Source organism: Dasypus novemcinctus, chromosome 9 (genome assembly GCF_030445035.2).
Source record: "Dasypus novemcinctus isolate mDasNov1 chromosome 9, mDasNov1.1.hap2, whole genome shotgun sequence".
Lineage (NCBI taxonomy): Eukaryota > Metazoa > Chordata > Mammalia > Cingulata > Dasypodidae > Dasypus > Dasypus novemcinctus.
Genome location: NC_080681.1, coordinates 127278840 through 127291766, shown reverse-complemented (window position 1 = coordinate 127291766; position 12927 = coordinate 127278840). Strand labels below are relative to the sequence as shown.

Here is a 12927-nt window from a genome sequence, read left to right as displayed (position 1 = left end):
ACGCAGGACACTGCTTAAGGAGACGGGGGCACTTCAGATATGCTCTGGAAATGGTCATCTACACGGCGTGGTTCTCACTCAAACTCAGCGTGCAGGAAACCCCCGTGCCCAGGTCCAGGGAGGCATTTGAGAAGCTCGATGTATACCACCTACTCTCAAATGCCCGGAAAAACAGGTGGACCGAGGGATGGATGGACAGAGAGACAGGTGGACGGATGGACAGGTGGATAGGTGCTAGGTAGAATGATACGGCTTGTAGCAAAATGTCAAAAATTGGTGGAGCCAGGTACCGGGGAGCCTCTCTGAGTTGGGCATTATCTTTGCACCTGTCCTGTAAATTTGAAAGTAGTTGAAAATAAAAGGCTCAAAAAAAGTAAGAGGCGCAGGTGGCAGAGGCCTCCCCAGGCCCAGCCGGGCGGCGCGCTCCCTCCCCGCCCGCCTGCCCGCCTCGCCCACCTCTTTCTTCCTGCGCTTCCCCTTGGACTTGCTCTCCTTCAGCTTCTTGGGTCTCTTCTTCTGGGGGAGGCTCACCGGCTCCTCGGGGAAAAAGTCATCGAAGCCCTCCAGGCCACCGTCATCTTCTTCTGGAAGAATCAAAAGGGGCGGGGTCAGCCTGCAGCTCCCCCTCAGGGAGACCCCCAGGTCCCCGAGGCCGGGCCCCCAGGCTTCACCCGGCCTGCCTTGTGCCCTCCTGGCCCGTCCTCCCATCCCTCCTTTGCCCCAGACCCACCCCTTTCCCCTGCAGACAAGCCGTCCTGGCCCCAGCCTCTTCCCAGTCCCCCAGTCCCAGTGAAGCCAGAAAAAAGATGGGGCTGGTGTCCCGGCCTCGTGCCACCAGGCGGCCGGCCCTGCCTCCAAGGCACACTCCCCTCACCTGTGAAATGGGCCAGGGACAACCCAGCCCCTGCTCTGAGGGTGCCCGAGACGCTGACACGAGCTGGGCACAGCGAGTTTGTTGATTGCCCCAGGGGACCACGAAGCCACCCTGGGCCGAGCCAGAGGCCTGTCGCTGCCCCCCTGGGGCCCACGGCCCGGCAGGGGGAGGGCTTGTCAATGAGGATAAGGAGCACAGGGGGTGGGAGCACCCTAGGACTGGGCAGAGCCCCCCACAGCAAGTGCCCAGGGGTTTGGAGGAGAAACCCAAAATCAAGGACTCCAGGACATCCGGGGGTCTCACAGGCCACCCCCCCAAAGGGCAACCAGAGACCAGCACCCCTCTCCCTCCCTGAGCCACCGCCCCGCCCCACATACCCAGACACACCCGTGTAACGGGAGGCCCAGCACAAGTTCCAGGGAGTGAGACTCCTCAGGGAGTCGCCGAGGCCTCTGCACAGGTTCTCCAGAGGCTGACCACCCCCCAATCAGCTTCAAGAGTTTAAAGGCTCGGGAGGGGGCGGGTGGGATTGTGCAGTGGAGATCTCTGGAGGAGAGGAAGGGTGGGCCTGCCCGCTCACCTCTAACCTAGAGGAGGGAGACACTGGAGGCTTGACGTGGCCCTGCAGTGGGGAGCAGGGGGCCCGAGGCACCTGCCACCGGGGCAAAGGGGCCTTGCTCAAGGGGGCTGGTGGGAGCCTCCAAAGAGGGACCCCCGAGCACCCACAGCCAGCTGGACTGTCCCCATTCAGGAACGTCCACTCCCACCCATGGCCCCACTCGGGGGGTGGCTGGGGGGGGCAAAGGGAAAAGCCAGGGGGGACCCCACACATCAGGGAAGCCCAGAGTCTGAGGTTGGCCTCAGAGGGACCCCAGTGGCAGGTGCAGGCCAGGCTTGCAGCCCCAGGGACCTGGAAAAGGGAGAGAAGTCAGGGCTGCCCAGGGGATCTTCACCCAGGGAGAGGGGCCGAGCCTGCCCCACTGAATCAAGCTTAGAGAAAAGCCCTTCCTTCGCCCCGGAGTTTCCTTTGGAAACATAGCATATCGTGGTTCTTCCATGAAACGTCTAGAACAAGCAAATCCAGAGACAGAGGTGATTACAGGTGCCCAGGGGCGGGAAGGGGGGTGAAGGAGGCCACTGTTCAATGGGCCCAGTATTCCCTTTTGGAGAGGTGGAACAGGTTTCCTAATGATGGTGGCAACAGAGGCGCAACATGGTGAATTAATCAACACCACTGAGTTGTGTTTTCAGAAGTGGCTAAGAGAGCAAACTTTATGTTGTATATTACCACAATAAAAATGAAAAACATCTGGGTCACATGGCACACACAAAGTGCAGACACATGCACACATGGGCCTGCCTACACATGCAAACACATGCCTGCACACTCTTGCCTACGCATACACGCACAACCTGCACACATAATCAAACACGTGCCTGTACACATACGCAAATGAGTGCCTGTACACGGGTGCACACATGGGACTGCACACCCTTGCACACTCACCTACACATACATGCAAGCATGCACCTGCACATGTGTACACACCTGCTCCTGCATGCACACGCAGGCCAGCACACAGGGACTTGCACACAACTGCAAACATGCACCTGCACGCAGGTGCCTGCACACACATGCCAAGATGCACCTGCATACATGCACACACATGCCTACACACACATTTGCACACATGCAAAAACGTGCCTTCACATATGCCTACACAAAGTCCTACAAAACAAGCACCTGCACACATGTGCCTGCACACGTGCACACATGCATGCACACATGCTCCTAAACAGTCATGCACACATGTGCCTGCACACACATGAAAATGTGCACCTGCACACACCCACACAGCCCTGCACACAGACACAGGCCTGCACCCACTTATGTACACACGTGCACCTTCACACAAACACCTACACACGTGCCTGCACGCGCAGGCTCCTGCACACACACACCTACAGCATGCACCTAGCCACACACAGGTGGGGGTTTTATGGACATACGAGTGCACACCCAGGGCAAAAGCCGACGTGGCCACATACACTGCCAGCCTTCCAGCCTCTCCTATGCGCATAGGCCCCAGAGCCCCGAGGGGCAGGAGGGACAAGCCCCCGCCTGCCTGCTGTAGTCCCATCCCCCACACCGCAGAGGAGCTCAATGCACACCCGCTGCACGCCCCGCCCCACGTCTGGAGGGCCCTGGCGTGTCTGGTGGCCGAGGTGTCACCCCTACCCCCCTACCACTCACAGGGCCTCACACCACCTCCTGCTAAGGGAGGTGGCAACTGTCCCACTGCCTGGGACCCCTCTGCCCTGTGGGCCCCCCTCCAGCTGGACCATGGCAGGGCCATGGCAGGGTTCCCCCACCCAGGGAACAAGTCCCCACTGTCCCTGGCACAGCCCCAGGAGTCCGGGGGTGCATGGCCAACTCCCCAGCTCTCCTGTCCTGAGGAAGTGGGAACCCCAAGGGGCTGTGGGCAGCGGCAGAGGTAAACATGAGGCAGGAGCTGCAGCTGCTGCAGAGAAAGAAGCCAGCCCAGGCGTGCCCTGGCCGGTGGAGGGGCGGGGCCAGCTGCCCAGGCCTCGGGGACACCTCGCCAGGGCCCAGCCCTCAGTCGGGTTCTGTGGGGACCCGGCCTGGCGAGGGGCACTGAGGGCAGGCCCCGCACCCGACGACCCTGGCCAAGCCCTGAGCGGGGAGAGCAGGGGGCTTTCAGCCCAGCAGAAAATGTGCTCTGGGGCCCTGGGGTGGGAAAGAAGGGGTGTCCATCCTGGAGTGGACGGAGCTGGGAGGCAGTGACAGGGTTGGGAGTGCCGCAGGGGGATGCCTGGATGCCACCCAGACCTGCCCCCACCCCCACCCCCCGCTGCAGGGAGACGCCTGGCGGAGCGGCCCCCACCGCCGCAGTTATGTAATGGCTCCCGCCGCCTCCTCCTGCCGGCTCTGCCATCCCGTCCCCTCCAGCAGGCCGAGCAAGGCCGCCCCAGACCCAGGAAGGCCAGCCCCTGGGGACCAACCCCGACGAGTGGAGCAGACAAGGGCAAGTTCTGGAAGAAAGGCTGCGATCTGCCCCATGGGCTGCCCCCGCCCTGCCCAGGGCGGGCAAGGGGGCGCTGGGGCTCGGGCTGGGACCACATGCGGAACGAGCGCTGAGCGTCCTCTGCCCACGGGCAGACCCCTCCCCGATCCGCCTCCAGGAACTCAGGATATAGCACCCCAGGTCAGAGGCCCACCCCCCACGGCGGCCCTGAGAACACCCCGGCGCCCGCCCTCCGGGACTGGCCCCCTCAGGCTCCCTCCTCACTCACCCCATTCCTGACCTGGACCCACCCTTCCTCCGCCCACTGAGACCCTCACCCTCCTCAGCAGGGCCACTGGAGCCGACTCGAATCGGACCTGGGGGGGCACCATCCAAGCCCCCTTCCTGGCGCCCGAGCTCCATCCCCCCACCGGCCCCTTCCAGAGGCTCAGAAGGTGCAAAGACGCAGGGCACGTGGGGGACCGAGGTGGGACCTGCAGGCAGGACTGACAATGTCCCAGGGGAGAGGCAGCCATCCCTCAGGCCTCCTGGCTGCCCCCCGGCTGCCCCCTCTGGGTGCCCCCTGGCTGCCCCCCAGATGCCCTTCATGCCTGCCTCCTGCCTACCCCCCCAGCTGGCCCCCATGCCTGCCCCCTGGCTGCCCCCTGGCTGCCCCCTGCCTGCTCCCCTGGCTGCCCCCCCTGGATGCCCCTCCGGCTGCCCCCTGCCTGCTCCCCTGGCTGCCCCCGCCCAGTGCCCTCCTGGCACCAGTCCACCAGTTGGTCAGGGGCCTGAGGCTTCATTGACCCGAGCTGGGCTGTGATCAGGGCCCATTAGGCTCCTTATGTCCTGGGAAGGGGCGAAATTGCTCAGGGACAGGGAGGAGGGACAGATGGGGACAGGCCCGGCCTGCCGCAGGGAAGCCCGCCCCACCCCGCCGGCTCCCTGGCTGGCCCCCACTGGCCTGGGCTGAGCCACGCCTGGGGCCCCCAGTTCAGCGCTGAGGGTTCTGCTCAGGGTAAACTGAGCCGTGCTGGGGGCGGCACGCCCACCCCACCCGCACCCCGGCAACCCTGCAAAATGGTTCCGTTCCCTGAGGCTCCGAGCAGCTCAGCCCTGGTCCAGATCCCCGCTCCCCAGGTTGGGAACCCAGGCCCCGCACCGCCCGTGCGCCCCTCCCCTCGCCCCCTCCAGGCACCTGGCCTTCTCAGAACCCCGACTTTCTCCGCAAGTATTTCTAAAGCACGGCCTGCGGGCCAAACCCAGGGCTGAGCCCCGGGGCACTGCGGAGACCCCGGGCCAGTCCACGCCAAGTCCCCCCACACCCACGGGCTCTGTGCCTCCGCAGGGACCCCTCTCCTGGGGAGGGGCAGAGCCCAGCCCAGGGCGTCCAGGCAAGAAGGCGGCCTGTAGCCCAGCGCCCGCCAGGGAGCTCTGCAAACCCCAGGCGGCCAGCGGGCAAGAAGAACAGGTGCTGGGGCGGGAAGGGCGAGCTGTCTAATTCCAGGCCAAGCAGGAGCGCAGCAAGGCCTGAAGGCCGGCAAACACCTGCCGGCCAGGCCCAGCTCAGCGCCCTCTGGGCCTGGGGAGGGGGCTCCTTCTGTTCCTTATCGCCCCCCCAGCCCAGCACCCAGCAGGGCGCAGGGAGGCACACAGGCCTCAACTCCCACCCTTCCTGGCAGGGAGCCTCACTGCCTTCCCGTCCTCTGAGCCTGTTTCCTCATCTGTAAAATGGGTCTAATTCCACCTTTCTCACGGGGTTAAGGAATTAGAAATTGTGTTTGGAAAGTGCTGGACACAAAGCCTTATGGGTACTCGGCGATCGGCAGGCAGAGCCCAGAGCAGGCCAGGAGGGTTAGGAGAGCAGGTGGCAAGGGGGTGGGGGGCACTGCTGGGCCAGGGGTGCTCAGGAGCACCCCAGGGCTGGCAAGGAGAGGTGGGTGCCATGATCAATGTTTCCCATTGGCTCCTGGACCGATGCCCCCACACTGCGAGTCCTATACTGATGGGGGGCCGTGCTCCCGCCCAAGGGAGGATCAATAATTTATGATACTTAACAAAAGCCAGACATCACCTCATTGGCATCTCATCAAAAGATAGCGTCAGTCCTGTGAGCTCAGCAGGGAGGGGGTGACGGGGCTGGGGAGACAAGAGATGAGCTGAGGGGCCAGCGCAGGCAGGGAGACCCCCACCCGCCCCACCCCACCAACAGGCCCAGAACAAGGCAGGGAGGAGGAGAAAGAGGCCAGGGTTCCGGATGGGGAGACAGGCCTGGAGGGCCAGAGGGAGACAGAAAGAGGGCCAGGCAGGGACAGCCAGAGACGCACAGAGGCAAGGACCTGGGGAAGACAAAGAGTCCCGGGCCAGGGGCAGAGGCACGGAGGACCAGCCACAGGACAGAGAGGGGGCGAGAGACAGTGGGCAGGGGGTAAGGACAGAGCCACGGAGGCAAGTCCCCAAGTCTCAAAGTTGCACCTGCAAAGCAAAGCCCCAGAAAGTTAGCACAGAGCATGCGCAGAAGAGAAGATGCTCGAGAAATCAATACTGGACAGAAAGATGTCTGGGTGGATGGATGGATGGATGGTGGATGATGGTGGATGGCTGTCTGGATGAAAGGATGGACGGAGAGAGTGGATGGAGATATCTTGGAGCCTGTGGCGGCCTGCTGGGAACAGGACTTCTAAAACGGCACGTATGTCTGGAAGGCTGGGTGCACAACCACTCTCGCTGGCTATAAGCGGGGGCTCCAGAAGCAGAGGGAGCACGCAGCCCTTCCTAAAACTGAAGGCGTTTATGCCCGAGATGAAACTGAATTCTATTTGGGCAAGAGATGTGCTTTTGTGTACAAAGCAAAAAACAACACAGCGACTCCTGGCGGCAAACCTCACAAAACCAGAGCCATCCGGGGAAGGGGACTCGCGCCCATGGAAGCCGCGGCACGGGTGGTGCTGAGCTCCGAAGCACCCGTCCAGCTAAGGCCCTTGGACACTGAATCCACGTGATGCTGTACCCCTCACGGATTTAAACTTATTGAAAAGTAAATAAATAAAATTGTGGGGGAAAGAAAGAGTGGACGGACAGAAGGACAGGATGGTGGATGGACAGATGGTGGTGGACGGAGAAGGAGGGTGGGTGGACAGATGGATGAATGGACGATGATGAGTGGGTGCACGGATGGTTAGCTGGTTTTATGGTTGGATGAGTAGGTATTTGGGTGGGTAGGTGGCACGTATGGGTGGGAAATGAATGCAAGGAGGAAATGACGGATGGTTCCTGGTCCCTGATAAATCTGAAGTGAGATGAATATCCCACTGGTCAAGCCACTGGGCACAGGAGGCGGTCACTCTGCCTCCTTCCTCCCAGAAAAGGGTATTGAGCAAGGTTAGAACCCACATTTTCCTGGGAAGGGAGACAAGCTAAGGAGATTCCTGGGAATCATGGCCTCACCCTCTTCTGGCCTTCAGGCCCCCAGGAAGTCTAAGGGGCTCCCGGGCCTGGGGCCAGTCCTGCGGGAACAGGGGACATCAGCCAGTCCCTGAAGCCACAGTGGTCTCAGTGGCCAGCCAGGGAGAGGCCGGCTCCCCAGCTCTGCGAAGCATCCCCCTGGCTGTGGCTGAGGACGGGACCCTGGTGGCCAGCACTGGCCTAAGAGGGCCCCAGGCCACCTCTGCCAAGGACGAGCCCAGCTGCCAAGCCCCTCTCCCCCTCCCGCCAGCCCCATGGTGGGGGGACACGGCCCCCTCGGGCCCAGGCCCCCGCACGCCCGAGCTTACTGGATGAGGGGGCGAGTCTCGGGAGCATCTCCTCGCAGAGGCAGGGTGCTGGCCACAGCGGGCGCTGTGTCCTGGCACCCACGTGGGCCAGGCCAGGCCTAACTGCCCAGGGCCTCGGCCGGCTCCTCACAATCGGCCTCTATGAGGTCGGCAGAGCCGTGGCCCCATTCTACAAGCACAGACCCTGAGGCCTCGCCCCTCTGCCTCCGGAGCCCTCCCCCCGCCAGCCTCCAAGCTCCTGGAGACCGTGGCTGCCGTGGCCAGGAGCCAGCTTCCAGCCTGGAGGGGCCTGTCCCCACCTCGGGCCGGTGGAGCCCTGGGGGCTGGAGAACCCAGGCGGAGGTAGACAGGCGCCGAGGCCAACTGCTAGGCATCTTCAAAAATCACAGTAACAGCTCCCCAAAACACAAGCTCCGGGGGCCCTTTGGAGGGGCTGCAGGGCCACCCGGTCCCAGGCTCGTGCCGGCCATGCCGTTGGGCCTGGAGCATGGAGCTGCGCTGGCGGAGGACTGAAGGGCTCCAGCCAGCACCCCGGCAGAGATGTGGGGCCTGGACCGAGGCTGTGACCCAGGTGTGGCCAGGGGCTCCCAGCCCCCCACACTGAGACCACAACCATCTCTCCAGCACCCACAGTTCCAGGGGCTGGGCATGGGGGGTCATTGAGGAAGTTATACCCCAGAGGGGAGCCCACTGACGCAGAAGCAAACTTCCAAAACATTCCCAAGAACACCGACCACCAAGAAAATAAAGAAGAGAAATGGTTATAGCGCCCCAGGCCTGGGTCACGTTGGAGCTGGGCAGGGGCCAAGGAGAGCTGGGACGGAAATGACAAGGAGTAAGCAGCCCCGAGAAGAGCAGAGGAGAGAGCCGGGTGGGCAGAGATCACAGCCTGTGCCAAGGGCAGGGCAGAGGTCACAAGCTGTCCCACGGCAGGACAAACAGCCACAAGGCCACGTGCCTGCAGGACGTGAGCTGGGGGAGGGGGCAGTCGAGGACGGCATCGAATAAGGGCTTTGTGACAATGGGCAGCCACGGAGTCTGCCGTCTGTGTGTACAAAGGAGAGCCCACTGCTGCGTGCGGGGTGGCCTGTGAGGCGACAGGGGGCTGGTCAGGAGGCTCTGGCCCACCCGGTCCAGGGAGCAGAGGAACAGGGAGAGGGAGAAGGCTCAGGACCCACCCTGGGGACCCTACAACCTAGTGTCCAGCATCCCCAGGCAGAGGGCGACCTCACAGCCTGGAGCAGAGGGTGCAGAGCAGGGGGTGGGGGGTAGGGGTGGGCATGAGTCTGGAACCCCTGCCTCCTTCCCTGCCCATGATCTGGCCCGGACAAGCAGGAAGAGCCAGAGTAGGAGACAGGAAAGGGGAGCAGGGGACTCCACGGGAGGGGTCGGTGAAGTCCCAAGGATGAGCCTGCGGACACAGGTTCAACTGTCGGTCCACTGTCCCCATCAGGGCGACCAACAGACCATGCCCCAAAACCCCTTCCAGGAAGGGTCTCCTGCCCTAAGGAGCCAGCTGCTGGGCAGACGCCTGTGCCGGGGCTCTGAGCGCCCCTCGGAGGGATAGCCTGAGTCCATCACCCCTGCCCCACCCCTCCATCCCTGCCACCCACCCGCCTCACCCAGCATGCTCTTCTGCTGTCAAAGGGCAGGGTTAGATCAGGCTCCTATGGAGAACCCAGCCACAGCTTTAAATCCATTAAGCAAGCAGGACTGGGGGCCCTGAGGGGTGGGGGGACAGCACCCCCCCCAAAAGGGCAGAAACGAGCACCCAGGGAGCCAGTCGGGGGTTGGGTACCAATTCGTGGGCTATTCTCAGCCCTGGGGGAGGCACTCTCGGGGACCAGGGCCGAGCCCTTCCGCTCTCTAGAAGTCATCGGGGCTGTGGACTTGGCGCAGCAAAGCCGAGAAGTAACAGGATTCCCGGGAAGGGACAGGAGGGAGGGAAGGAGGGTGGGAGGGAGGTGGCTGGCAGGCTGAGGTCCAGCCCAGCTGGGTGGGGAGGGAATCAGCCCAAACAAATGGTGAGCAGTTAAGAAAAGACCTGTCCTGCAGGTGCACCCCGACACACAGGCCGTATTTATGCTGAATTCTAAGAGCAAGATAGAGGCAGATGGCCCCGCGGGGCGGTGTCCTAGGGCGTCAGGCCAGTGGCCTGAGCAGGAGGGCTGGGGATGCCACTAGCCAGAGCCATCCGGGACCCGGCAGCAGCACGGGCTCTAGGGCGCACCAGGAGGGCGCCAGTGGCCCCAGCACAGTGCTTGGGAGTGGAGGTGCGGGCACACAGTGGCCGTGGAAGGGCAGCCCAGCCTGGGGCCCTCATGGGGAAGCCGCCCCAGCCTGGGTGCTGGCCACCCCAATACACGGTGCGTCCGAGCCCTCCTCCGAGCCCCACCCAGCCCGCCCTGGGGCAGAGATGGGCCGGGGACAAGGTCTCGCTTGTCCCCACGAGGCCGCAGGCTCGCGGCGGCGGGGCGAAAGCGCTGGGTGCCCGCGCCAAGAGCGGAGCACGACACCCGCCCCCTTCAAGGGCATGTGGGCTGACCCCGGCGGTGCCGCGCCCCCTCCCCCGGGTGGCACCCAGCGCGGGCCTCGGCCCAAGGCCCCCCCCACCCCCGGCCGCCCCAGCCCCAGCCACGTTCGCTCGGATGGCACCCCGCCCTTGGCCGCCCGCGCGCCGCGCCCCTGCGCTCGCCCAGCCCCGCGCCCTTGGTCGCACGGCGCCAGCAGGGCGGGAGCGCAGCCCGCAGCCCGGGCGCCTCTCCCGCGCGGCGCCAGCTGGGGTCCCGCAGCCGCGGTCCCCAGCCGCCCGCGCGCCCCGGCCGGGTCCAGGCTCCCCGCGCCCCGCTCACCTGACATCTCGTCCTCGTTCTCCATCTCCTCCGCAAACAGCCGCGGCAGCTCCTCCTCGGTGCCCAGCGGGCCCCGCATGCCCGGCGCGGGGGGGAGGGGAGGTGGGCGCCCCCCCTCCCGCCGGGCGCGGTGCCAGCCTTAACCCGTGCGCTGCCGGACGGGCGCGCGCGGCGGGCGAGGCGGCCTCGGCGAGAAGATGGCGGCCGCCTGCCCCCCACCCCCCCAAACCTCCAACCCCCCGTCTCGACCCCCCTTCTTCTCGGCCGCCTGAGCCCTGCTCCCCGCAAAGCCCGGGCTGCTCCGCCCACCGCGCCCCGCAGCCCGACTCCCGCAGCCGGCCGAGGGTGGCGGCCGCAGCGCCGGCGGCACGGCGGCACGGCGGGGGGGCGGCACACATGCCCGGATTGTGACGTCCAGTCTGGTTGCTGTGGCAACCCCATCCCATCGTTCCGGCAGCGCGACTAGTTAACAGCAGAGACCAAGTTAGGGGGACTAGTCCTGGGCCGCCGGGGGGGTGGGTGGGGGGCCAGGGCGCTCCGGCAGGGGGAGCCGTCGAGGCGCCCGCGCGTCCAGGGACCCGACGGCCGAGCCGACAGCTGGGACTCGGGCGAGCGCCGGCCTGGGAGGGAGGCTGGGGGCGCCTCCCCGCACACCCCTGGTAGAGCCAGCCGCCCCAACCCCCGCCGAGAAGGCGCCCGTGCGGGGTCCCCAAGGGCGAGGAGCCGGCGTCCCCAGGGCGGCGTGCGGCGAGCTCCCTCCCCACCCGCGCACTCGCACCGAGACCGCCCTGCAGCAGCTCCAGCCGCCACGCGCCTCTAACCCCCTTTTGGAGAGAGCGTTTGGGGGGAAACGTGCTCCGCACCTGGGAAGGGGACGCGCTAGCCACCGTGGGTCTGATGCCTCCAAAAAATGCGCGCAGGCTGGCTCCTCCCCCACGCGCGGCGCCCGGCGCCCGGCTGCCCCTCCGAGGCGGCACGGGCCCTTTCCAAGGCGCCCCTCCTGGCCCGGCCCACTTCAGGTCCATCCAGCCCCTCGAGGACAGCGCGGACCTACAAGCTCTGCGCCCAAAACTCGCGCTCAGAAGCGACACCTGTCGCGGGGCGGCCGGGGGCCCGCAGCCACCAGCCCGGTTGTTAGAGGTGAGGATGGAGGCAAGCCTGGAATTGTAAGCGCGCGCCCGCAGGCTCGGCTGCTCAGCGCACGCAGCTGGGTACCGAGGCTACTTCAGGAGCACGGACACTCCTGTGGCCCGCGAGGTCGCCAGCTCTAACCCGAGAAGGGCCAGCCCAGGGAAGGCACCCTCCTCACTCGCGCCGGCCCCACCCGTGGCAGGAAAGTCACGGCGACCCACTTTGCTGGCAGACACCCGCACCTGTCTGACCACAGAAGCCAAACGCCCCCGTGGGGGAAGCGGCAGCCTTTCTCTATCACCCACCGCCCCGGGCTCCACCACGCCCCGGCCCCCACCCAGGCCAGCCATTCCCAACGCCCCCTTTCCTGTGCCTTTGGAGAACCTGCCGAGTTGTGGCCACTGGGCTAGGGGCGCCCTGGGCAAGCCCTCTTGGGGAGGTCACCACTACCCAAGCCGCGGTGACGCCAAGCTGCTGGCTGGAAGACGCAGCGAGAGGTGGAAAGATCGGTGGCAGTTTCCCCCTCCTTCTCATCCAAATTGGCAGCAAGCCTCAAACAAAAGCTCCTTTTCATTCGTTCTCCGGCCAGGGCAGGTCTGCCCAGCCTCCCCGGATCCCAGGAACGCCTTGGTTTTCAGGTCCTATTTAGCCAAGTGCGGGTGGAGCCGTTGCCCAGCCTGGTGGAGGTGAAAGGGCAGCGATCTAGATGCCCGGGACTGCTGGCCTCCGGGGGCGGGTCTTTCCATCCCTGAGCATCGAGACAAGCCCAGGCTCCCAGATGCCGAAGCTGCCAAGGCTTCCTCCCTCTCCTGGGGCCTCCTGCCTTCCTGAAGGTGAATCGCCCAGAAAGGACCACCCAACGTGCTGAACCCTCAGCTCCCACCCCACCCACCCGCCAATACTACAGGGGCTCAGAACACTTCAAACAGAGACCTGCTCCCGCCGTGGAGAAACTGACCCCCAATAGCTGCATACCCCAAAGGACCCCAGCCCCAAACATGCACACCGCACTGACTCTGGCTCCAATTCCCAAGGTGCGGCTGAGAAAGTAAAGGCGTCATTCAAGAAAGAACAGTTCCCGCTGCTTAATTTGGCAACAACGTGGAGCTCAGATCTGCACCCGGCAACCCCCACCCATCCCCACTAGGCAACTTGACTTAAGCCTGGAATGGCAGGTTTTAAATAAATGGATTTGTGACTAGAAATCCCCAGTCATTTTGAAAGCAGGGCTCTTATTATTGTTAAACTATTAAATGTGCATTTTAATGACA

The 12927-nt window shown here is 64.6% G+C and overlaps 1 protein-coding gene and 1 long non-coding RNA gene across 6 annotated transcripts in view; one reads left to right on the top strand and one right to left on the bottom strand.

The window, feature by feature from the left end:
* CHD5 (chromodomain helicase DNA binding protein 5) overlaps positions 1-10642 on the bottom strand; it is a 79631-nt gene extending 68989 nt beyond the window's left edge. For 2 of the 5 annotated variants that reach the window (XM_071217801.1, XM_058304559.2), the window contains exons 1-2: positions 10526-10642; positions 457-584 (exon numbers count right to left, since the gene is read on the bottom strand). In XM_071217801.1, coding sequence (XP_071073902.1) covers positions 457-584; positions 10526-10604 — 207 coding nt within the window. In that variant the 5' untranslated portion in view covers positions 10605-10642. Of the gene's footprint in view, positions 1-456; positions 585-7673; positions 7746-10525 lie in introns of those variants that run through there. The other 3 variants (XM_071217802.1, XM_058304560.1, XM_071217803.1) reach the window with 2 other exon arrangements.
* A 471-nt stretch (positions 10643-11113) lies between these two features.
* On the top strand, positions 11114-12927 carry LOC131279923 (uncharacterized). Its single transcript, XR_009187426.1, has 2 exons — positions 11114-11665; positions 12691-12927. It is a non-coding gene; the product is annotated as an uncharacterized lncRNA (long non-coding RNA).